The following is a 26,283-nucleotide window of genomic DNA, read 5'->3' as shown; positions in this document are numbered from 1 at the left end:
CTCAATGGCACACTTTACCTTTAAGTAGCCGTGATCTTGATATGTTACTGGCTTCATTTTATATTGTTCCAAAGGTACTTTTATGAAGTGGTTTAATTATAATTTTTTTTAAATGTATTGCCCCTGAAGAAGGCCTCTGAGGCTGAAATGCTTCAATAGATGCTTCAGAGCACCATGAGACTTGGTCTCCTTTTTTGCTTGTCTGGTTGAGTGTGTCCTGTTTTGGTTTTTTTCCTGTCTGCTAATGATACTGGCCATAAATTTATTTCATTTTGCAGTCCTGGAACTTAGTAGAATGAGGGCAACGTGTAAGCAGACAACACATTTGTTTCTTTTCGGTTTTTTCCCCTTGCTTTGTTTGCATGGATCCCCTCCCAAAACGCCAGAGAAAGGTGGAACGCACTATGAGAACAGCCAAGAACGTAGCAGGTTCCACAAAGCCAGAGGAAGTGAGGTTATTCTCACCTCGAGCTTGTTCAGTTCCTGAGAAATCCAGTCCCCGTTATAATCAGTTTGAAATTAACGTTGCTCTGCTACCGGGGGTGGCAGGGAGAATCACATTGTTTGGCTCGATGCCATTCGTTTTCCTTTTGGTTGCAGTATAAATGGTGCTGGGGGAGGAACGGATTATAGTTAATGGGGGATGCATTTGGATTATAGTTAAAGTTCTAAATAAAGAATTTGAAAGTGGGTGGGGGGGGAGGAGAATAAATGCCTGAAATAACCGGCTTAATTTTGGACTCTATTCTCACAAACGGAAGATGGGGGGCAAATTTGTTTGTGGGCTGGTACCACTCAAGGGTCAGCCTAGGCCAGGGGTGGGGAACCTTGGCCCTCCAGCTGTTTTTGAACTAAAACTCCCATTATTGTGGCTGAGGATGGCAGGAGTTGTCGCTCAAAAACAGCTGGAGGGCCAAGGTTCCCCACCCCTGGCCTAGGCTGGGCATAGATATCCCGTCTGGCCTTCCTTTTGGTGCTGTTTTTGTTCATAAAAAGCAGCTGTGGTGGCCCCTGAGATGGATTGGGACTGCAGCATTGTGGGAGGGGGGTAACCCTTTCTTTCCACCACAGTCCTGATATCTCCATGTCCACACATACCCCTGAATGCTCTTCTCCTGGGACAACTAAGCAGCTGTGGAGGGTCCCGTATGAGAATGAGGTGAGGAGGGGAAAGAGTTTTTGTAAAAAGTCTTCCCCGGGACCTCAGCCCCAGTCCAGAATGGGGTCCCTCGAAGCTGCTGTTTACCAAATAAAGAACCCCACAGAAGACCAACCAGTAGGCAAGTGCACGAACCTGTTCGGAGGCCCTCTTATGGGCCTCCAAACAGGTTCGAACAGTTCAACAGCGGGGGTGGGATAACTTTTAAGGGTGAGGGAGGGTGCACTTACCCCTCCCTCTGCTTTCCCCCCACTGGCGCTGACTGGAAAACCGGTCCGGCGAGGCGGAAGTAGCAAGCGCACTTGCACACGTCGGGGTGTGTGTGCGTGCATGGTACACTCATGCGATATGTGTGCACCAACGTGCACATGCATACTCACTATTTCCGCCTACTTCCGATCCGAAGAGTGGACGAGGCGGAAGAGCGGACGGGGCGGCAGGGAGTTACGCTGCCGGCCCGCTGGACTGGTTTTCCAGCTAGCACCGTCAGGAAGGGAAGCGGAGGGAGGGGCAAGTGCACCCTCCCCCACCCTTAAAGTTATCCCACCCCTGCTGTCGAACTAGCCCCTGCCGGTTCCGTACACCTCCCTACCAACCAGTGGGCTGGTTCAGACAACACATGGAACCTCAGTTAGGGCCAGGTTCTACATGATGTCCCTGAGTCTCCGGAACATTACTCCCCCTTCCCATCCCTGTGTGAGCATCTACTTCCGATCTAGGTTAAAGTAAGCCGGGATTGGTTGTGTCATCTGTATCCACCAGTCTCAGCTTTGGCTAATCTACTGGCTTCAGATAACAAGCTCTGAAGTGAGTTACAGATTTCAGGTAATTGGAAGCTGGTAGGGTAGCCTAAACTGAGACTGGAGGATTCAGACAACACAAACAATCTGGGCTTATTTTAACCTAGTTAGGGAGTAGATGCTTGCGTGGGGATGGGATGGGGAAGTGTGCTTTCCCAAGGCTCAGGGACATCATGAGAAGCTCGGCTGTAACTGAGCCCTAAATATTTGCATCTATTTTGGCCCCCAGCCTGCAGGTCCACATTGATGTGGGCGTAATCCCTGCCTTCATCAATGATAACACATACAATTACAGTAAGTAAGTAAAGGTACCCTGCAAATTAATTTAGTCATTAGAAGTCCCATTGCAATTAATAGGACTTAAATTAGCCATGAGTAATTTGTCATTTTGATTTCAATGGTGCTTAGTCATGACTAATTTCTGGAGGCTGCCCTAAGAGTTCTTAGAAAGAACAAGAAAAAAAACCAACATAATCCATCAAAACCAGCAAACGGTTAAGTGTTTGGTTTTTATACAATATAAAACAGTTTAAAACAATTTAAACATATTTAAAAATAAACATTTGTAAATAATTTTAAAAATATTTACAATGCAGTGTCTCCCAACAGTTACAACAGTGCGGAAGGCTACACAGTTTGTGCTTTTGCACAGCAGAGCAGAAATCACCTGCCTAAATCTGTGATGAACTGGTACAGGGCGGGGGGGGTCTTTATTTGTGGGTGTTCCGTTCTCGCAGTTATAGGCGAGTACGGAAACATGAATAAAGAAACCTAACTAGGGGTGTGCATGGACCAGTTCGCGGTTGAACTGCTTCACCGCAAACCAGGTGATTCAAGCAGTTCAATTGTGAACCGCTCTGAATCGGTTTGAGCCAGTTCATTGATTCGACCTGCCCAGCCGGTGGGTCCAACTGAACTGGTTCATGAAACAGCAGTTCTATACGAATTCGGACCAAATTCAGACCGTACACGCTCCATGCACACCCCTAAACCTTACCCCTAAGAGAATCTAGAGGTTAGGTTCCTAATTTTTTTTTTAAGCCAAAAAGGAGAGAAGGGAGGGAGAAAGGAGAGTAGAAATGCACAGTGCCTTGCTCTCCAGGCCTCCAGAAGTGCCCCCCCAAACCCTCAAATCAGCCAAATCTTTAACAAATATTCACCAAAAAAGTTTTGTTTTTTATAAAGAGCCTCAAAATGCCTCCATGCTGCAAAATGGCGGCCAGATGTTTTTGTTTTTTTTATAAAACATTTTTTATATCCTGCTCTTCCTCCAAGGAGCCCAGAGCGGTGTAATACATGCTTATGTTTCTCATCACAACAACCCTGTGCAGTAGGCTAGGCTGAGAGAGAAGTGATTGGCCCAGAGTCACCCAGCAAGTCTCATGGCTGAATGGGGATTTGAACTCGGGTCTCCCCGGTCCTAGTCCAGGAGGTGACACCGGAAGTCATTTTGAGGTCATTTCCGGACACTCAGCAACTGCAAATAGACAAATTTTAGCCTATGTTTGTACCGCGGATAAGGAAACCAGTTCTCAAAGACCCGTCTGCAGATATGCGAAATATGCAGATACGCGTGGGTGCCAGGACCGCAGATAACGAGGGCCACCAGTACGTCTTAAATGCAGCTCTCTCAACCTACTTAGCAAAAAGGCCGCCCTCTTTAATGCACTTTGTTTCAGCACTTTGTTTGCACTAATAGGATTGTCCTGGATTGCAAGAGCGGCCTCTAGTGTTTAACATCTGTCACATCTTTACCATTACAAGGTCTGATGAGGTTATTTAGCAGAAAGGGAGGAGGAGGAGGATGATGATGATGATGGATGAAGAATATGTATATACTGTTTTTCAACAAGAAAAAGTTCACAAAGTGGTTTACAAAGGAAAATAAATAAGTGCTCACAGTCTAAAAAGGAACAAGAGGTAGACACCAGCAGCTGTCACTGGGGTGGAGTATGGACAGCTGCTCTCCCCCTGCGGAAAAAAAGAGAGCCATCACTTTAAAAGGTGCCTCTTTGCCCATTGGTAGGGATAGCATTATTATTTATTGTTGTTGTTGTTGCTGCTGACCTGGTAATATTCCATGAGATATGCTGAATCTTTTATGCATCCAGTTTTCGGTTTTTTGATTGACTGCTTTGACAATCATAAGCATATTTTACGAAGTCCTGCTAGATCTGGCCCATGGCCCTTCGAGTCCAGCATCCTACACCACGCAGTCGCTAGCCAGGTGCATTTGGGAAGCGTGCAAGTGTGGTGGTGGGGAGAACACCCCCTCCTGTTGGTGCTCCCTAGCACCGGGTGTTTAGGGGTATATTGTCTCTGATCCGGATGGAAGGATACATCTCCCAAGGCTAGTAGCCACTGATAACCCTATCCTCCAAGAATCTGTCTAATCCCTTTTTAAAAAAAACCATCTAGATTGATAGCCATCACAACATCCAGTGGCAGCAAATACTGTAGTTTAACTACACAGGAGAGGAGAGCTGGTCTGGTGGTAGCAAGCATGACTTGTCCCCATAGCTAAGCAGGGTATGTCCTGGTTGCATATGAATGGGAGACTAGAAGTGTGAGCACTGGAAGAGATTCCCTTTAGGGGATGATGGAGCCACTCTGGGAAGAGCAGAAGGTTCCAAGTTCCCTCCCTGGCAGCATCTCCAATGAGATAGGGCTGGGAGAGAGAGATTCCTGCCTGCAACCTTGGAGAAGCCGCTGCCAGTCTGTGAAGACAATACTGAGCTAGATAGACCAATGGTCTGACTCAGTATATGGCAGTTTCCTATGTTCCTACACGTTGTGTAAAGAATTACTTCCTTTTGTCCGTCCTGAATCTCCCAGCATGTAGCTTCAACAGAAGGTAACTTCTCTCTGTCCACTTGATCCACACCATACATAATTTTATACATCTCTATCATGTCCTGCCTTCTTTCTAAACTAAAAAGACCCAGATAAATTTAGCCTTAGATATAAGCTAATTACCTAATTATTATACATTTTCAGCCTGCCTGAAACATGTCCAAAGCAGCTCATAATAAAACCAATAATAAAATACTGCAATCCAAGAGCCGAAACAGCAATTAAACACTAAAGTGTCTCAGGCAGCCACAGGATTCTTTTGGACCCTGCCTTAGCTAAGATTGCTAAGACAATGTGCTCCGTCCGCAAAAGATTTTTCTTGTGGATGCCAGTTCCACAGCTCTCCCTTTCTGACTGCTTCTTATGGAATGCATTGGCACGCACTGTCAAAGACGCAAGCACTCCTTGGGCAAATGCAGCCCCCCCAACACATATCATGCAATCTCGCTATCAGAAGTCATTCCAGCCAGTCAGTAGGCAAGTTGTGATCTTATCAGCAGGGAGTTTGCAACAAATAGGCCTGATTGACAGAACAGAAGAAGAAAACTAAAGAAGACGCTGCCAGCTTGGAACTGGGGGCTTTAATGTACCAAGGTGACCCCACTTTAAAGAGGAGAATTAATTATGTTCTGACATTCGGCTCTGCCCTCCTTCTCTTCCTGCCACTTGAAATATCCTATTAAATGTTAATTCATCAGGAATGCAGCTCATTTCTTTCATCAGGATCTTCTCATTTCCCCTCCAATGCGGCTTTAAACTTTGGGGCTACACTTCCGACGGCCGCACTGGCCAAAAGGGACATCGATCTGAAAGGAAGGGAACATACATGCGGGAGGCCTTTAATGCTTAATTAGACAAACTGAAGGAGATGCTAGAAGAAAAGTAATTAAAATCAGAGTGGTTCTGAGTGCTTTCTCTAATACACAATGCAATTAAACTGCATGTGAAACTTTTGACAGCTGTGGACACCAAGAGCCAAGGTGGGTACCCTCTGGACTCAGGAGCAACGGTGTCCATTTTAAAACTGCCCTGTGGAAGGTACCAAAAGATTGTGTGTTGTTCTCTCCCTCTTCCCTCTCAAACACAAAAGGCTCAAATTGTTTCTCACAGGGAGGCCTCTTCCCCCCGGTTAGCAGAAATATGATGGAAAGCAAAGAACATCTTTTCTTGTACCGACCCACCCTAGGCATAGGGACATAGGAAACTGCCTTATACTGAGTCAGACCCTTGCTCCATCCATCTCAGTATTGTCTACACAGACTGGCAGCGGCTTCTCCAAGGCTGCAGGCAGGAGTCTCTCTCGGCCCTATCTTAGAGATGCCAAGGAGGACACTTGGAACTTTCTGCATGCAGGTACTGTATTTACCTGAATCCAAGACTGGGTTTTTTCCAAGTTTTTTGCTATTAGAAATCGAGAGCCTGTCAGAAATTCAGAGTCCTGTTCCTTTTGAGTAAACACAGGTATAACCTGTATTCAACCTCTACTTTTAAAGGGGGTCATCTTAAATTCAGAGTCGTCTTTGATTTGAATAAATACGGGTAGGTGTGATCCTCCAGGACCCAGTGGAGCATCTATTACCAACCAGGACAATTTTGCAAGATGATGGCAGTGGTAGGCAGTGACTGATCATCACTTCTCTTTCCATCTGCCCCACGACCTCCAGAAACTGGTGTTGGAGCAGGTGAAGGTAGTAGGTAGATGAACACGTTACAGACGATCATATGATCGCTTGCAAATCCTCAGGGCATTCTGTGTGTGCATTTGAAATGTGCTCAAATCCTTGAGCACTTTCAGGGTGGGAAGGAAGGACAGTTATTTATTCTTACCATGCATAGCCACATGGGAGTTTGCAGTATGGACTAGTGGAGATTCTCACTTCACATGAATGACTGTTCTCCCAAGCAACGCACATGTGTAACCTCACAAACGTGCCCCAGAATTCTCTGCAACACAAGGATTCCATTGCAGACCTGGAGGGGTCCCTCTGCAAAAGGGTCCCTCTTTTCCTTTTAATGTGGAAAATGTTCCCGAAAACTAGACGACATGAAACTCGGGTTGTATATCTTTATATACTAGCAGAGAGAGTATTTTCACTACATCTTGCAGCTCAGCCTGACCCATATTTACTCATGCGTAAGTAAACTGAAATCAGTGGCACTTACTTCTGAGTAAAACAGCTGGTAAGAATAGGGCTGTTCACTTTTTCTTTCTTTCAGAAATTCATGTTTAGAGCCCACTTTAGAGAATTTGAACTCTGTGTGGCAAATTGGTTCACTTAACATACAGAAATAACAAATCCCAGAGTCATTTGGTTTTAACTTCATTGTTTTATTGATATATATATTTTATTTCTTCTAACTATTTGAATCCCTTCAGGAAATGTACTCTAGCCTTTGTATAAATTAGATGCCTCTCTGGAATATTTTCATTTCCTCTCATTTATTTTTTAAAAGAAACCTTGCTGGGCTGGTGAATGGGAAACATCTCACCCAAGCTGTTCTACTATTGCTTAGTGCCCAGCGTGGGGTGTCATATAAAGGGCAGTTGGCCGTCCAATCTGATTGACCACTGCTTGGTTTTTCCTTTCTCACGTTGCTCTAAGTCCATTAAAGTAAAATCTGAGCTGTGCACACGCACCCACATGCTCAAAATTGCTAAAAAGGATCTTTAAATAGATGCTCTCCATGACTTCTGAACACCAGTTCAGGGCGTCCAGGCCCTCTGAAGACTAGTTCCAATATTGGGTCCAAAATAAGCAAAATGCAATCGATTGGCAGTTGGACAGCTAACCAAATAACCCTTTCACACAATAATTAAAAATTACAAACGTATAGCCAATGTCAGAAGCTTTGTCTGGAACATGATTCAGGGTGGAAAACTGGAGAGCTAGATTCTGTCCATCGTACATTTGCTGGTGCTAGAACATCCTTTCACTGGTAGCAGCAGTAACGGCAAGCAGATGGCTGGATTGGACCCTTCCTTCTGCTGCTGGCCTTGGGTTCAGATACATATGCTTAAGTCTTGTGGAGAAATGGGCACAGTACAAGTGTGTGTCTGTGTGCGTGTGTAGCCGGGTGCAGGGAATCTCTCTGGGGAAGAGTCTTTCAGTACCAGCAATCTTTAGAGCTGCAGGCTACTGGGTGGATATTGGATATGCCCCCAGCATGGCTCAAAGGTGTAGGGTGCAGTCACTTTGCCAGAGCAAAGCAGAGCTGGGCCTCGACAGTGCCTCCTAGACAGGAGGCTGCCTGGGAAGCCATCTGCATATTGCTTTGAGTTCAACAGCAGAAAGGCAGGGTGGATGCAATGTAAGAAATAACGAGGAAGCCCCAAGTCTTTGGACCCACCGCTGGCGTTTTTGAGGAAGGGGGGCAGCGCCCTTGAGGAGTCTTAATGCTGCCAAGTCCGCTGTTGGTGGGAAGAACTGGGTGGCAGGGGCAGGCTGGCCCTCCTGTCTCGGGCACTGTTGTTCTGCTCTGCGTTCGAATCTGTCTTGGCGGGATGAGTACTTGCAGGGAGGGCCTGCTCTCTGCCCCACTGCAGAGCCCAAGACCACCAGGACCAAGGTGGAGCTATAATTGGGCAGGGAGGCCCAAAGACCCCGAGCCTCCCACTTCCTGGGAGCTACCCAACTCACCCCTTTCCCGAGCTCCGGACGGCCTCGTCTCCCAGCCGGCTTGGTTGTCGGCTGGGTTTTCCCGTCATTCTCTCCAGAAGAACTAAGAAAACGCCCAGCCGACAGCTAAGCCGGCTGGGAAATGAGCTCCGGAGGCAGGCAACTCAATTGAGCCCCTCCCATGAGGATTCTAATGCCCCCCCCCAAGCCAATGTGGGCCTCCAGAGCCGCCATCGAGCAAAGGGTGAGAGAGTGTGGGTTGGTTCTAGGCTGGGAGGTGTGCATATAGATGCTGCCACAATGAAACCCGTGATTCAGATATGTTTGCAAGTCACCACTGAATGGTGGAGAGGTGACATTTATCTCTGTGAAATGAAGAGAGCCTCCTCAGGGGCATAGCAAGGTTGGAGTGGGCTCTGGGACAAAAAATGAAGATGGGCCCTTCTGCAGAGGCCCATGCGGGGGGGGAGCAAAGAACAAGCTGACACCCAGCTGGCAGCCCCCTCCACTTCTTCAAGGGGCCCCAGGACATTTGCCCCCACCCCATGTTCAATCGTACCTATGCCCCTGAATCTCCTCCTCTCTCTACACACATTCTAGAAGCGTGTCTTAGGAACATAGGAAGGTGCCTCCTAATGAGTCAGACCATTGTCCGTCTAGCTCAGTATTGTCAACCCAGACTGGCAGCGGCTTCTCCAAGGTTGCAGGCAGGAATCTCTCTCTCTCAGCCCTCTCTTGGAGATGCCGCCAGGGAGGGAACTGGGAACCTTCTGCATGCAAGCGCACAGGTGCTCTTCCTGGAGTGGCCCCACCCCTTAAGGGGAACATCTCACAGTGCTCAGAATCAAATGCAAACCAGGGCAAACCTTGCTTAGCCAAGGGGACAATTCATGTTTGCCACCACCAGACCCGCTCTCCTTGTGCATATGGCGTGAGCTGGCTGTTTCTCATCTGGAGCGAGTACACTCTCTGCCCTGTGTAGGTCTGCCGGGTGGCTTGGGAGTCTACTGGCACCTCCCTAGGGTGGCTCACATCCCATTTCTGGTGCCCCTTGGCATTACACTAATTAGAGCCACACCACGGACATCTATACTCTGGGAAAGGCCCACAGGTCCCTGGGTGAGCATATGCTGTGCAGACAGAAGATCTCATGTTGCCAGGCTGGGAGAAGCATCTGTCCAGGACCTTGGAGAGCTGCCACATAGTGTTCATATTCCCTAAGGAAACTGCCATCTATTCAGCTCCCCCCACCTTTGAAATAGGGATGTGACAGGAGGATTCTTAAAAGCTTTCAGGAGCAGAATGTCTACCATGGCCCGCCTCTCATCCTGACAACCTCGCCTGCTTTGTGTTTCTTTTCAGGTCAGCCACTAACTGTTGCCTGCAAAGCCTTTTTCGGGTTCAGCGGAGAATCTGGGCCCATGATCTACTGGACGCGAGGAGAGAGATTTATTGAAGAACTTGAAAATCACATTAAAGAAGGCGAAATCAGGTACTTGGGGAGGGAGGGAGGGCGTTTTCATAATGTAAATACAACTCTGTCGTCCCCCCCGCACAAAGTACATTTAAAGGGTTCCTTATGTTGAACAGACAATGGCCCGGTTCACACACTTGTTCGAATCTTGGTTTCATGGGTGGGTTGCTGACATTAGCATGATTGTGTGAACCCATGTCAAGGTGGGAATCCCAGATTTGCCTCGGACCGTAAGCTGCCTTGGCATGAGTTTGCACAGTCACACGGCTGTCGGTAACCCACATTAAACCAAGATTTGGCAGATTGTGTGAACCAAGCCCATATGCCCTTGTCTAGGAAATGATGGATAGCTCCATTTTGGGCTGCATTTTCCTCCTGGTTTCTGAAGAAGCAGTAAAGATACAGCGGCTGCTCAACTTCTTAAGAGACCTCTCCAGAGTCCGTTGGCTACTGCCAATGCATCTCTGAATGGGTTTGGGGACTTGTTTAGCATTTAGACCTCAGGTTCATGCTGGCCGCAATTGCCCTCTGCTGAGACACTTGGGAGACTGCCTTGAATTTCCGGCCTCCGTGTGATCCAAAAGATGGATGGCCCCTTAGGAGAGGAGCGGACCTTCAGCTGCCCCCAATACTCAGCCTGTTATTCAACTATCATATTCACCAACTGTTTATCCAGCACAGGCCTGCTTGCCTGTGTTTTGTCCCTCTATTAATTCTGCGGGGTTTGCCATTTAACTGGTATCTAATGATGCCCTGCTGGGCCTGTGATGAATGTCTCTTCTTTAACGGAAACAATTATGATCTACTTGCTGTCTCAGCATGGTCTCCTCCTCCTCCTCCTCCTCCTATTTTTCTCTCCCGGCTTCCATGGCAGGACCGCAAAAAAATAAAAATAAAAATAAAATTGCAAGGCCAGATTGGGCAGGAGGATTCTCAGCACCAGTCAGAGGATTGGTCCCGTTCTTGCATAGCAGGTCCTGGTCCCTTTCCCCCTATACCTTCCTTCTAGTTAGTGCTAAATTGGGAGACTCCAGGGACGGGAGCCTGTCTGGAAATCGCCACCTTTGATTTGGCAGCCCGTCCTGCTGGTTGCAGGTTGCAGCTGGGGGCAAAGGTGACGTAGCCACCATTGGACGAGGGGGACAAATTTCCCTGGGCCGCGGGTGTTCAGGGGCCGCTGGGGCACCCCCTCGCTCTGCAAAGAGCCCACCAGCTGGGAAAGATGGCCATGCGGCCCCTGGCCCTTTCCCGGCTGTTCAGCCTGTGCGTTGCTCACTGGCTGGGTGCTTCCTTTTTCTCCCTCACTTGGAGCAAGGGATAGGAACAAATCACTCAGCTGGCCAACAAAGCACTGGGGAAGGGAGAGAGGCTGCACACCCATATCCTGGTGTCAGCATTGCCCCCTGTGTAGGTATGCTTCTGACACCGGTGCAAGGGACGTGGCAGATGCGGGTGCACAGCGGCCGGGTGGCGGGCAGTGAAGGCAAGCAGCGGTGAACTCCCTATACCCTTGTCAGGGACCACATTCATAAGAACATAAGAACAGCCCTGCTGGATCAGGCCCAAGGAAGCCCATTCTAGTCCAGCATCCTGTTTCATACAGTGGCCCACCAGATGCTTCTGGGAGCCTACAGGCATGAGTTGAGGCCATGCCCTCTCTCCTGCTGTGACTCCCCTGCAACTGTGGTACTCAGAGGCATCCTGCCTTTGAGACTGGAGGTGGCCTATAGCCCTGCAACTAGTAGCCATTGAGAGACCTCTCCTCCATGAAGTTACCCAAACCCCTCTTGAAGCCATCCAGGTTGTTGGCTGCTGTCACCACATCTTGTGGCGGAGAATTCCCCAAGTTGATTGTGCGTTATATGAAAACATACCTCTGTTTGCTGGTCCTAAATTTCCTGGCAATCAATTTCATGGGATGACCCCTGGTTCTAGGAGCAGCTCAAAGGGATTCAACAGCAGCAGCTCAAAGGGAAAGAGGAGGAATCTGTTCCCTGCCTTCTTCCGTAATCCAAACACAAGGACAGCAGCTGGAAGGCGGGGAGGGGGTGCCGCTTGCCCTTGCTGGCGATCCAGTCCCAGATTCGTTCCCCCTCTCCTGGAGCAGCCCAAGTCGGTGTTGCTCACCATGATGGAAATGGAAGAGGGGCTGCAGCAAGGTAGTCAAGGGAGGCTGGAGAGGAGAAGGGGAGGAGCCAGAATAGGGTCAGTTGCTCTCCCCCTGCTAAATAAAGAGAATCACCACAGTAAAAGGTGCCTCTTTGCCCAGTTAGCAGGGGATTCTAAGGCAGGGATTCTCAAACTTGGAGTCCCCAGATGTTGCTGGACTTTTGCCACTGTGGCTGGGGATTATGGGAGCTGAAGTCCAACTACATCGAGGGACCCAAGTTTGAGAACCCCCTGATCTGAGGAGCTCAGGGGGGCACACACAGTTCTCTGCCCATTATATCCTCACAACCACCTTCCTTTGGGCTGGGAGAAAGGGACAGGTGGATCCAAGACCACTCGGTTAGCTTCATGGCTCAGCGGGGATTCAAACCTGGGTCTCCCCAGGCCGAGCTCAGCACTTGAACCACTAGACCCACACTGTCCAGGCTCTGTCCCAACTAACACCCTCCAGTAAGGTGCAGAGCAAGCTCTGTGGTCCAGCCCAACTGGGTGGGGTCCGGCTCTTCCGCTACCAACCTTCCTTCCACCAGAAGGACTGAGAGACAGGGAGCAGGGAATAGGAAGGAATGAAAAATCCCCTGCCAGGTGGGTTTTTAAGAGCTGTAATAAAGATGCAGTGTAAATCGAACTGGTCCTCTTAAACAAGAAATAATAGTCTTTAAGTCTGCTGTGAATTGTGTCTGATTGGGAAAGGAGCCTGCTATGCATTTCAATGCTATTGCCTTGCTTTAGCAATGAAGAAAAAAAGCTTGTGTGTGTGTGTGTGTGTGTGTGTGTGTGTGTGTGTGTGTGTGTGTGTCTCCAAACCCCCATCAGCTGCTAATTTTTTCCTTTTCTGTTGTTGAGCAAAATCTCCCAAAAGGCTTGCCCAGAAAATGCTCATTACATTTGCTACTTCCCTATACGCACACCACCGGCTTCCTGTTTATTATCTTTAAGATAAGAAAATGTGATTCATATTAGTCGCATGATGGGTGAGAACAGAGCCACTTCAAATGAAACCCTTGATCCCACCCTCCATCCTTGATTGATTTACCTCTCCACACTCTCACCCGCTCAAACTAGTTAGAGGAGACTGAAACCCCCGACAGCGTGAGGAATTGTAGAAAACAGCAAAGCAAGGCAGCAAAAACACTTATCGCTACTGTTCTATAGGTTTTCTGCTGAGGAGTTTTCTGCCGAGAAGCAAAGTCTCTATTATAAATGTTGTGATGCAAGTGGAAAATTTCCAATAGACGCGCACCAAAGTCTGCGCTGATACACGCCTGGAGAGGGATTCAAGATTGCTAAGGGACATCCGCAGCAGATAGAAAGTTGAGATTTGGTACACTTTTTAAGAATTCCAACTAGGATTTTTATCCTCTCTTTCCATTTGCAAAAAAATACCCAAGGTAATTTTGTCACATTTAAATTTTTAAAAAGAAAAATACAGTAAAAATACAAATAGGAGCAAGAAATATATACAAGGCTGAACCCACATATGTATCCATTATGTACATATTTGGCCCCTCCAACTTTCTCCAGTGCTCAATATGGAGAGTTGTGTAAATAAACCAAACGTTACAAAGCCACCATCCTATGAGGCTGCTGCAGCACTCAAGCAGCATTGGCTCCCGTAATGGCGAGGTCTCCACGCTTTCCAGAGTGTGGGCACTCCTGTGCAAGTGACAACCCTGTCTGGGGGTTTCCCCTTGCACTGGAACCACTCTGCCAGAGCAAATGCACATCATTGGACCTTCAGCAACATGTTTCCATGGGTAGGTTCTGAAGTGTGGGCGGACTCCGGAAAGCATTTGCGCTCTTGCACAACGGTGTCTGCCTTTCCGGAAGAGTGGAGATAGGAGCTGTGCAGCTGCTGACGGCAGGAGCACCCTCACTTTATTAGTCAAGATACCAACCACTGGTGTGTCTGCAATGACTCTCCTTCCAAGGGGAACCAGGATCCAAGGGACAATCTGAACCCCCTGCTGCAACTCCCCACAGCTGGGAGAAGTGGAACAATGGAGGGAGTGTATTTTTGCCGTTTATTTTGTAGTGCCACAGACACCACAGTGCCTTGAGCAGACCTTGAATGGAGGGGAGGAGAGTGAGGTCCTTCATGGCATGAACAAGCCAGACCCTTGACTTCTCCCAGTTGTAGCCAAACTGTGTCCCCCATAGCCAAGGGGGCTGTCCCAAAAGGTAAGACCCCAGGTCCGTTTTGCTCTGCCCAAACACTGGTCTTGGAGGGTCTCTGTTTGAAAGCCTAGTGGGGGCTGATGCTGTGTGGGAGGATTCAGAGTTGACGTTGATAGGAGAGGTGAGACTCGAGGGATAAGGGGGGGAATTAGAGTCTATGGTCAAGGAGGCATGAAGGCCTTTTGTTGGTTTGATGTTAATAAAGCAACTTGTTTTTGAGACACTCCCAGAATCTTGGTCTTCGCTAACGACACAGATGCCTGCTGTTCAAAGAAAAATATATCCAGGTTTCCCCCCAGCATATTTTGCAAATTTAACTGGATATTGCGTGGAGGGATGGGGGGGGCAAACTTCCTGGTTTCCCTGCCCACTTCCCCCCCCCCTCCTCTGTGAGACAGCTCCTTCAGGCACATGAGGTTTTGCAGAGAGCTGAATGAGGCATTGGCTTTGTGAATGTGGTCTGGGGCATGTTCAGTTTCCTTGCCACAATGCAGCACCCAACAAATCTCCAAAAATGGTTCTTTCTTTCAGGCTTCTCAAAGAGCATCTCGGAGAAAAAATAGTAGAGTTGACGTTGATCTTTGACACTGTGAAGGAGGCCGACTTGGCCAATTATACATGCCATGTGGAGAACAGAAATGGGCGGAAACTTGCAAGCATCATCCTGCGCAAGAAAGGTACTACTGGTAGTTTTTAAATGTTTCGTGTGTGTGTGTTTAAAAAAGGATTTTAAGAATTACAGTTACCAAGCTAATCCCATCCTCTGCCCAATTCTCCTATATTTCCCCCTCCAACTTCTCTACAGCAGAACTTTTCATCTTTGAAGCTGTGAAACCCATTGTGATGCTAAATGCATCATGTGTACTTCCAATTTAAAACAACAACAACATGGAACACATCAGTTGTGTGGGCCAATCAGGACCAGTCTGGTATTTTGCACCTGGCTCTTGTTGGTGGACCTCAGGAGTTCTAGTAACAAAAAAAGTAGACCCCACAAGCACAAAGAGACTGCCCATGCCATTCATTACTAGCAGTAGACATTCAGAACTTCCCTGCAGAACATAGCGGCTTTTCATCAAGGGAAGCCCCAGTAGACTTCTGAGGAATCATCGTAAACCACTGTCCTATTAAAGCCATATTCCTAGTCCCAGGAGGGGGGAGAGAAGAATTCAAACCATGGTCTGTGAAAGTGTAGAAGGATAAAGGAGAGAGAGAGACAAATTATTTAGATCATTTCAAAGGTCTGTTCCTTTGGATGTAGAGAATGAATTTCTTCTGGAATGCTTAGGCCCATGGAAAAATAACCGTTTGTGTGCATTTGTGGAGCCTAAATAGTTTGCACTACAATAAGGGTTTGTAGTGTTGAAAAATATGGGAACACTGGGCCATGGTTGTACAAACATATTTGATGGAGGCTGCACTGCAGCATGGGATTGGTGGTGGTTACATGGGATCTGTAGTGGTTATGTGGAACCACTGAATCAGCATGGCACAGAAAATGTGCCTGCTTTTAAAAAAAATAAGTGGGACTGTTGAAAGATGTTCCCTGTAAAAACAGGGACTCCCAGATGTTGACTACAACCTCCATAACCCCCAGCCAAAGGTCATTGCAGCTAGGGATGATGGGAGTCGTAGTCAACATCTGGGAGTCCCTGCTCCAGGAACTACTGCTGTTGAATATCAGTAGCGGCATGAACTGAGATCCAGAGATACCTCAGAAAGGATGTCAGTGTCAGGCCAGCTGAAACAACACTTGTGCTTCTTTTCCATCACTGCTTTCCCCCAGACTCAGATGGTTTCTGAGTTCCTCCAAGCCATTTCAGTCATTTGTTTGTGAGTCATCCTGCTTTGTACTCAGTAACACACATACAGCCTTTGCCCCTTGCAAAGTTGTCATAAGCCGGATGATTGGGTCATGGGGTTCATATTCTGCACCCTACTGTAGGCTTCCTCTTCGGCATCTTTCACGGACTTTTGTTGTGTTAAAAAAACTGGTCTGATTGATTTCTAAAAATTATTTCCCCGCATGGTCTCCGCTTACATGCTTCTGAGCCAGAATCCTGCTGAGTTGCTGCTTCTGCTGTGGTCACCCACCTAGCTGTAGTTTCATCAGTAGTGGCTCATCCTAATGAACTGCACCAAAGGAGGCAGCTCAAGCTGATCCTTTCTCTCCTGCCCTGGCTGAGAGCTGCACTGCCTGCAGGCTGGCCGTTCATCAGGTAGAGCCCACAGGCAGCGCTGAGAGACGAGCAACCCAAGCTTTTGGTGCCCCCTGGGGCGTGAGGATGAGCTGCTACTGGGTTTCATTCAACACAATGAAATTGCTTAGGACTTCCATAAAGAGAAGACGACCTTCTTAGAGACTGATGACATATTGGATGCAAACCACACATAACTGAACACCAGCTCTTTTTTAAAATGAAAAGGAGGTTCAAGGGAGGGAAATTCGGAGTAGAGAATCAATTGCGGGGAAGGGAGGGATGTTCAACCCTTTCCCCACTTTCTTTCCCCCCCAGTTCAAATTGCCCTGTGACTTTTCTTCTCCTGCAAGATTCCAAAAACTTGTTTGTTCCAACAAATGTATAATGCAGGGCTACTCAACTTTGCCCCCCCCCCAGTTGTTTTAGGACTACAACTCCCTTAATCCCCAGCCCCAGTGGCCAATAATCAGGGATTATGGGAGTTATAGGCCAACATCTGCAGGAGACTCAAAGTTGAAAAGCCCTGGTATAATGTGGAATTAGCCCTTAAAGGACATATCTTCTCTAATTTAATTTTTTTTTAGTCTAAGAACTCTATAAACAGAACATTTTATAAGAAGAATTACTTGCCTTGCAGTTCAAGAGTACAGACAAATTTGCTTCTACAGCTCTTGACAAGTTACACTTTGCAGATTAAAAGGAAATAAGACATCAATGTCAGCTTAGCACTTGTGTCTGAGAATGTCTGCTTCATGCAAGACAGGAATGAAACGCATTTCGGGACTTGAAAATCTAAGAAGCGGCGTATCGCTTGCATTCTAATCATCGGGTGTTCACTTTGGTGCTTATCGTGTCGTACTCGAAAATACCGAAACCTCCTCAGTGTTACAGATAACAGAGTACCACTAGATGTCTGCCGTCAAAGAACTGGCTGGTTCTTTGAGGATCGCCACTTTGGTGAGGATCGCCAAAAATCGGGGAGAACAATTGGACCTATCCCTCCCCAGCACAGATTCCCTCCAGTGGCTGTTGCTGGTGTCTCTATCTTACATTTCTTTTTTAGATTGTGAGTCTTTTGGAGGACACAGAACCATTTTATTTCATTCATTCATTCATATCCATGTAAATAGATACTTCCCTATCTTTGGGAACTTTTGTTGAAAAGCGGTATATAAGTGTTTGTATCCAACTTGGCCAGTGTGGTGTAGTGGTTAGAGTGCTGGACTAGGACCGGGGAGACCCAAGTTCAAATCCCCATTCAGCCATGAAACTAGCTGGGTGACTCTGGGCCAGTCACTTCTCTCTCAGCCTAACCTACTTCACAGGGTTGTTGTGAAAGAGAAACTCAAGTATGTAGTACACCGCTCTGGGCTCCTTGGAGAAAGAGCGGGATATAAATGTAAAAATAATAATAATAATAACAACAACAACTTTGGCCGAAGCGTCAGACCCAATAAACAATTAGGTAGGGAGCAACACTTAGGGTAGGTTACAGCCTCTGCCCCCAGGGCCTTACAATTAAGAACACTGGCCCAAAGAGTCATGGGATGAAAGGTTGACTCCTGGCTGCCCCTCTGGGTAAACGACAAGGCAACACTGATGGCTCATCAGCTCATCATCTGCATTTTGGGAAGCTTTAGGCTCCCTCTCTCCTTTCATTCTTTATATAATTGGCGTGCTATGCCTCTTCCAGTGCTTATTTATCATGGTAGTAAATGCCTGCTCTGCCATCGGATGTAAATTAATTCCTCTCCTCAAAATCTCTCTCTCTCACACAGTATTATATTGGCTGCTTGTACTTTTTAATGAGTGGATGAACTGGAAAGCAAGGTTAAGACAGAGCTTCAGGCTCCTCGGCTGTATTTGAAATGGCATGTCAGTCTGTTAACGAGAGCCTCCCGGTGCCACTGCATTATGGTCGCAATGAATCATGTTGGATTTTGGCAGTTCGTGTTGGAAACCAGAGCTGTGCCAAGGCAGGAGTCTCTCAAACTTCACCAGCCGCACGGCGTGTCGTCCATTTCTGGGGAGACCCAGAAAAGTGCAAAAGTGTTCTCGGTGGGAAGGGAATGTCTCCCCATTTCTGACACTTCATATTTTTCTGTGGTGATTTATCTATTTTTATTTAAAATATTTATTCCCCGCCCCTCCAGTACACTACTGCTTGGGGCGGCTCACAACAATAAAACAGATACAATATAAAATGAAACTGATAAAATTAATCAAATTAAGTAAACAAGTTAACGGCCCGGGTTAAGACCACAATCAGAATTAAGCTTCAAGTTAAAAGTTATTTAAAATGCTAAAAATTGAGAATTATAGAAACTAAAGAACCTACCAAACATAACCAAAGATGGATCATTAAAAAGCCTCTTCAAAAAGATGTGTTTTTAGTTGTTTTTTAAAAACACTGAGGGAGGGAGCATGGCGAAGCTCTTCGGGGAGGGCGTTCCAAAGCCGAGGGGCCACCACCGAAAAGGCTTCTCTTAGTTTAGCAGCTCCAGTATTACGATGGCAATGAAAGACACTGAGGCCGTTCTCATGACTGAAATGGGGAGGGTGGGTGGAGAGAAAGTCTCCTGCCTGCCTCCCCACACATGATCAATCCTCCCCATTAGGCTCTGCCACTCACCTGACACACACTCATCACCGCAGTGAGTGGCAGAGCTGGGAGCCAGAGGAAGAAGTCCTCCAGCATCCCACAATGCACTGCGGCTGGGGTGTGGTGTATTGGGGGATTCCTCCGGCACTGGGTATTCTTGCCGCCCAGCAGAGCAGGCAGCCTGAGCTTGCATGGGACTGGGGTAGAAGGATGTGCCCTTCAACTTCCGTAAAAATCCAGGGAGGAAACTTGGGCTACCCTGTGGGGCAACACCAGGATCGGGCCTGATCCTGGAGCTGCACATGAGTAGCCCTACCCGGTAGGGCTGTGCAAGCCCCGTTGACACCCAGAGTAAAAGAGCACTTGTGGGATAATATTGTGCTAGCACGGAAGTGTTGCACTAATTTTGGCCCATGTGCTCCAGACTAGTATTGCAGTACCGCGAGCAGGCTTGCGACTGCGCAACTGAAGCGTGCCTCGTTTGTTGTAATGGGGACATTTGCACAAGTATTCTGTAACACGATGGTAAAGTAAAATAAAGTGTGCCGTCAAGTCGATTTCGACTCCTGGCACCCACAGAGCCCTGTGGTAATTTTTGGTAGAATACAGGAGGGGTTGACCATTGCCTCTTCCCTCATAGTATGAGATGATGCCTTTCAGCATCTTCCTATATCGCTGCTGCCCAATATAGTGCCAGTGAGGATTCGAACCAGCAACCTTCTGCTTGTTAGTCAAGCATTTCCCCGCTACGCCAGTTCTGCAAATCCTTGTTCTTTCAGCACAACTAAGCTTGCTTCTTGTGCTAGTGCAAATTTGCCCACAATACCAGAGGTTTGTTGCATTATGCAGTTGTGTGCTTCACAATTCCAAGCGCCACCCATTTCCCCTTCTTTTATTCTAGATCTGATCTCCAAAATTGAGCTTGCCGGGGGCTTGGGAGCGATCCTCCTCTTGCTGGTCCTGCTAGTCACAATCTACAAATGCTATAACATAGAGTTGATGCTGTGTTACAGGCAGATGTTTGGAGGCGACGAAGCAATGGATGGTAAGCTGCTTTCCAAATAATTATGACAAATGTTTGCATCCAGGGTCCAAAGATTTTTAACAGCTGCTGCCTCCAATTAAAGAGGGGAGCTGCCGAAAAGGAATAGATGTGCAACGCACAAAGGCGTTTGCAGGAGCCTGTTCCAAAAATCAATGGGCCCAATCCACTGGGAAATTCAACAGTTCCTGTTGAAAGGAACAGGAACTGCATGCAAAGAATGGTTGTCAGTAGCCCCTCGGGGAACTAAGTTTCCCAATTGTATTTGTGCCTGGTTTGATGCACGAGGGGAGAGGACACCCTCCCTTTTTCCTCCGTCCTGCTTGTCACGTGGGAGGGAGTGGGAGGGAGTGGGGTTCAGGGGAGTGTAGGGTGGGTGGGAGGGGAAAGGAGTTGCATTCTCCTCCATCTTGGATTAAAATCCAAGCTTGAAAGGAATGTCTCTCTCACAACACTAGAACCAGGGGTCACCCCATGAAACTGAAGGTTGGGAAATTTAGGTCCGACAAGCGGAAGTACTTTTTCACACCATGCATGATTAATCTATGGAATTCCTTGCCATGGGATGTGGTGATGGCCCCCATCTTGGATGGCTTTAAAAGGGGCTTAGACAAATTCATGGAGGATAGGTCCCTCAATGGCTACTAGTCTGGCCACTGTGGGCCACCTCCAGCCTCAGAGGCACGATGCCTCTCAATACCAGTTGCCGGGGAGCAAGAGCAGGAGAGAGGGCGTGCACAGACCTCTTGCCTGTGGGCTTCTCAGAGGCATCTGGTGGGCCACTGTGTAGAACAGGATGCTGGACTAGATGGGCCTTCTTGGGCCCGATCCAGCAGGGCTGTTCTTCTGTTCTTATAATGTGGGGGTTGTAATCCTGGCCTCATATTAGAGGTTAGCATTACAAGTGTTGCAGACTCTCATGCCCAAGCCAGGAACTCTGAACCTCAGCAACATTTATAGAAGAGTGCAGGACTTAAAGGCTTCCATCCCCCCGACATACACACCCCGCCACCGGCTTTTACTGCTCTGTCTGGGAAAGAAACACAGTTGAGAAGGTCTGGCAGCCCCCTCTGAATGATCTGTGTCCAATTTGGTCACCAAGCAGGTGGTTATTTTGCTTTAATGTGTTGCCTCTGGGGTTCATATTCTTTGGTTGCTGCAAAGCACTCTGTTGTTATCTGGGACTTGCATGCTCCTTGGGGGTTAAAAAGCTGATTTCCTTCTGCTAACTGAACCGTGCTGGGATCCATCCATCATAGATCTTTGAAATATGCCATCCCCTGCTAGAACCAGCAACAACTCACTGGAACACCTTGTTTCCTTCAATAAGGAAGAAAGGGAAATCAATTCTCTAGCTGAGAAAATAAATGCCTGTATCTTCGCTGAGCCTCCCCTGCTAGTCACAGTCAGATTTATTGGACAAAAATTAGCAAAATTACCATAAGTTGAAGAACATAAATGGACAAGTCATGTTCTATCAGCTATGTAGCCTCCGCTTAGGGCAAGGGATTATTTTCAACTTGCTTTCAATGATCCCTCCTTGCACACGCTCCTTCTTGTTCATGGAAGGCTGGTGCTTTATGAGGATTCTATACTTTTGTCTTCGCTACATTCACAGTTTGATTTTTTTCATTTTCTATAAATAATGGTAGCTTGCAAAGACCACTAGAGCCACCTATCACAGCTTTATTGTTTTTCCAATAGACCCAGATGCTAGGGAAGTGACTGAAAAGCTTGTCCCCATGCATTCAAATGTGTTGTGATAAACAAATGCATTAAATGATATGTTAAATAAGTAGTAGTCATGCATTCATATAGGCAATACACTCATGCATGTATGCCATTGAGTAGGGGTGTGTACGAAACAATTTTTGTGTTTTGATTTGAAGCTGAATCGAAACACCCTCATTTTATTTTGGGTCCAAATCTGACCCACCCCTGAAACACCCCTTTTTCATTTTGTACCCAAATTTTTCCGAATCCAAATTGATTCAGATTTTTAAAAAAGGGTCCTGGGGCAAAAAGAGTGGAGGGGTGGTAGTGCCCAGTGGGTGGAAGCTACCACCCACATTTCAAAAGAATTGGGCAAAGGGCTGATTTTTTGTGAATTTTTGAATTTTACGTGTCTTTAAGATTTTTCCCATAGGGAATAATGGAGATTCCAGCAAATATATCACTTCACATCAGGGGGAAAGGGGTGGCCCAGAGCAGAGTGTGGTGGGTGGTAGTGCCCGATGGGTGCAAGGAAGCTGCCACAATTAATTCAAAGGAATTGGGCAAAGGGCTGGTTTTTAAAGAATTAATGAAGTTTACGCAGCTTTAAGATTTTTTCCCCCATAGGGAATAATGGAGGTTTCAGCAGCCCCATAACTCCACTTGGGGGACACTGAGGTGGCCCAGAGCTAGTGGTGGTGTAGTGCTATTGTCTACAATGGTCTGATAAGGCAGCTTCCTATGTTCCAGTTGCAAATGTCTGAAGTGCGCCAATCAATCTCCATCCCCCCCCCCCAAAAAAAAAACAGACAAGGCCTTTCTTCAGGGGAGGGAGAAGTGACCCTGTCTTATAAGTTTCTACCAGCCCAGCAAAATGATCCTTGGGAACTGTGTGCAGGCTTTAATATTTTTCCCCTCCAGCAGCAAAAAGCAATGAACTAATCATATTCAGAATAAAAAGTTTTATAACCGGTTTCCTAATTTGAGTAGGCTCCCATTAGAACATGGCAGGAACGTGGCAAACCTGAAATGAAGGCCATTTCCTTATGTTACGAGAGAACATCAGTTATTAGAGCTATCCTGGGTTATGGGAACTGTATCCCTTATCTTCCTTTTCCCAGACAGCTTGGCTTAGTATTTTTTGCTGCTATTCCAGCTCTAAAGTCTTTTCTACAGCTATCCTTAAATGCCACCTTCACCCACTTTCTACCGTATTCACAGGTGGTGAAAATGGGAGAGCATTTGGGCATTTTTTTGGAGGGGTGAAACTCACCAGCAGAATCTTATCCATTATCTTGCAGTTCCCAGACAACTGTTCATGGCCTATTCTGGTGCCATTTCATCTCATCAGGGCACTTTCCAGCCTAGCTGCTCATCAGCCGCGAAATGCTTCCATTCGGGCAAGTCGCATTCGGGACATAAACAGCAGGGGGAGCAGTCTCACAGCAACTAACAACCCGAAAAAAGAGCAACTTTTTCATGCCACATCTTTGCTCTATATTGCAGCAATTAAATTTGCAACCAGGCACTGGAAATGTGAACGGCACCCTGCTGTCCACGTAGGGACTGCGGTGTCACAACGCAGGAAGTGTGGAAACATACTTCCGAGATTCATCCTGCCCCTGTTGCAGGGTCTAGTCCAGAAAGCGCCCATATGGAGTCTCCTCTAGGGCTGTCCTGAAATGCTGCAGATTAGTCCAAAGTAGGTTGGGGTGTAGGGCACATTGGGTGCTAACTACCCTCCATCCAGCAAGGAGGTGGGGTACTCAATTTAATTTTTAGGATTTTTTGAAGTGTGTAGACTATTTGGTGTGTAATGCATCCTCATAGGGATTCATTATGAGGAAAAGTCAGAACACACTAAAGAGTCTAAACACCCAACTGGCTTGAGTTGGGGGTTGTTGGCACCCAACGTGCCCTAACCCACAACCCACTTTGGACCATCTTGGTGCTACCCACGGTGAGTAATGGGGCCACTTCATATCCCATTATTCCCTATGGTGAAGATAAAGGAGAAGTGCTCACTCAGAGTGCATTTCCATCGCCACTAAATTCTACAGTTGACCTTAAACTGGCATTAGGGATTTAACCTGTCATACTTAAGCCTTGTCATGGTCACCACTTACATCCTGAGACACATTTTATGTATTTAACACCAAAATGACCATAGGCTTTAAAAAGAACAGGGGGAGGGAGAATTCATGGGGGCTTATAGCAAAACTTAAACACACGCAAACACAAAACATCTATAAAAAATAAATGAAGACTAGACTAAGTTTGACATATTAATCAATAGCACAAAAAATGCACAGCTTTTCAGTTAAGGCTGCTATTCTGTACACACTTACTTGAGAGAAGATCTGATTGAAACCAAAGGTACTTACTTCTAAGCAGGCATGCATAGAATGGGTTGCACTATCGCACCAAAGAACTTAAACATTGCAGTACACAGCCTGGTAGTCAGTGATTTACAACAGAATTAAGCTGTCCTCTCAATTCCCCTAATAGAGATCCTCTGCTGAATCTCTCCCAGTCAGTGCTCCTGTGCTTTTACCGCCTTAATCGAAGCCTTGCAGTTGAGCAGAATAGTGACCACATGTTTTGCTCCATAACTTCGCTTCTACAAGGGCTAGAGCTTAGCTTTCTTTTCTTTTTTTAATGAAAGCTGGGAATCTGGGGGAATGACTAAGGGAAACTTGAATCTCAAGTTGAATCGAATCAGAACTGGGGAGATTCGATTCCAGCTCAAACTTGGCCAGGGGTGACTTGGGCAGTTTTGTTTTGAGTTCAAATCACTCGACTTGACCTCAAAACGATTTGCACATCCCTAGTCAGAACCAAGTCTCTCTCTTTTCTCTTTTCTTAACACTGTGGTTTTGTTTGCAGACAACAAGGAATATGATGCCTATCTCTCGTACTCTAAAGTGGATCCAGACACGTTAGACTGCGACAACAGCGAAGAGGAGCATTTTGCCCTTGAAATATTGCCGGATGTTCTGGAGAAGCATTACGGATACAAGCTCTTCATTCCCGATAGGGACCTAATCCCAACTGGAAGTAAGTACCCACTGACTTGGGCTGTGATCCAGGCCATTTTTACTACTCAAATATTGCTTCCAATATTTCCATTTTTATATGCCTGGTTCCAGAAGGTAAATAAAATTCTGACTTCAGGGAGGCATGATTGATGAGCTTTACAGAGGAAGTTGTGCAAAGCTTTAAATTATTATTAACCACTCTTAACCATGGTTTGGAGACTGGGAATGTTACATCCAAACTGGGCCCTATACAAAAGTTAGAAAACTTGACATTGTAAAGAACAGGAAAAGTCACTGGCACATATTTGTTATGCATTCCAGGATAGCTTAACAACTTGGCTCAGGGTAGTTTGTGATTTGTTATTTCTCCCGTTTCTAAACTTTATCAGGTAGACTTAATTTCATGATGTTTGCAATGTCCCTTAATTAACCCCTGATGAATACAAAGTGTGTTCCTTTGTCTCTAAAACTTTGCAATTAACGGCTTTGCCAGACAACATACAGAAAACAATTTATCTTTCCGCAGGATTCATATAAGCTAATAATATAATTTCAGGAGCGGAGGGGAGAGAAATATTACAATGTATTATTGTGGTATTCAAGTGAACACAGTCATGGATGAGATGGGATACCTCATAAACAGCTTCAAAAATGCTGCAAGATTTGTAAGAGGGATGCATGATATGGGTCACAGGCCAGTTGCAACCCACCCCGCCACTTATATACAGCTTTTCAATAAAAGTTTCCAAAGCGGTTTTTATAGAGAAATAATAAATAAGATGGTTCCCTGTCCCCAAAGGACTCACAATCTAAAAAGAAACATAAGACAGACACCAGCAACAGTCACTGGAGGTCCTGTGCTGGGGGTGGAGAGGGCCAGTTACTCTCCCTCTGCTAAATAAAGAGAATCACCAAGTTTTAAAAATGCCTCTTTGCCTAGTTAGCAGGGGTTCTTGTTAAACAAGAGATCTTGTTAAACAGTTTTGTGCAGATCACTAACTCTGTCATCCTTTAGGGTTTAGATTTGACATAAAATATCTCAGTGGGTGGATGCATCTTCTCTATAGAGCACATGCATGTACCCACAGTGCATTGGGTCTTCTCTGCAGTTGTCCACATGGGATGATGCCCTTCCTGGGAAGATCCATTTCCTCAACTCCCTCTTAGCCTTCCGTAACGAACTAAAGATCAGCAGGAAAACCTGCTGTAGGGCTTTGTGGTTTTTTTATGGAGTATTTTCATGATGTGTTTGCATTTTTAAATGCAATTTATATTGTCTTGTTTTTAATATACTGCAAGGTGGTATACAGGTATATAAAAACCTTGTGGGAGAAGAGCTTGTCTTGTGGTAGCAAGTAGGGGAACTGTCCCCTTTGCTAAGCAAAGGGGACAATTTGCTCTGCCCTGGTTTGCATTTGAACAGGAGACTCCATGTGT

The 26,283-nt window shown here is 46.6% G+C and overlaps 1 protein-coding gene across 5 annotated transcripts in view; it reads left to right on the top strand.

The window, feature by feature from the left end:
• Nucleotides 1–26,283, top strand: part of IL1RAPL2 (interleukin 1 receptor accessory protein like 2) — a 398,901-nt gene that overhangs the window by 362,161 nt on the left and 10,457 nt on the right. For all 5 annotated transcript variants that reach the window (XM_053273784.1, XM_053273783.1, XM_053273787.1 and 2 more), the window contains 4 exons: nucleotides 9,792–9,921; nucleotides 14,782–14,927; nucleotides 19,955–20,098; nucleotides 24,695–24,865. In XM_053273784.1, the coding sequence (XP_053129759.1) occupies nucleotides 9,792–9,921; nucleotides 14,782–14,927; nucleotides 19,955–20,098; nucleotides 24,695–24,865 (591 nt within the window). The remainder of the gene's footprint in view (nucleotides 1–9,791; nucleotides 9,922–14,781; nucleotides 14,928–19,954; nucleotides 20,099–24,694; nucleotides 24,866–26,283) is intronic.

Source organism: Hemicordylus capensis, chromosome 11, assembly GCF_027244095.1.
Source record: "Hemicordylus capensis ecotype Gifberg chromosome 11, rHemCap1.1.pri, whole genome shotgun sequence".
Classification (NCBI taxonomy): domain Eukaryota; kingdom Metazoa; phylum Chordata; class Lepidosauria; order Squamata; family Cordylidae; genus Hemicordylus; species Hemicordylus capensis.
This window is presented reverse-complemented; position numbering and strand designations above follow the sequence as displayed.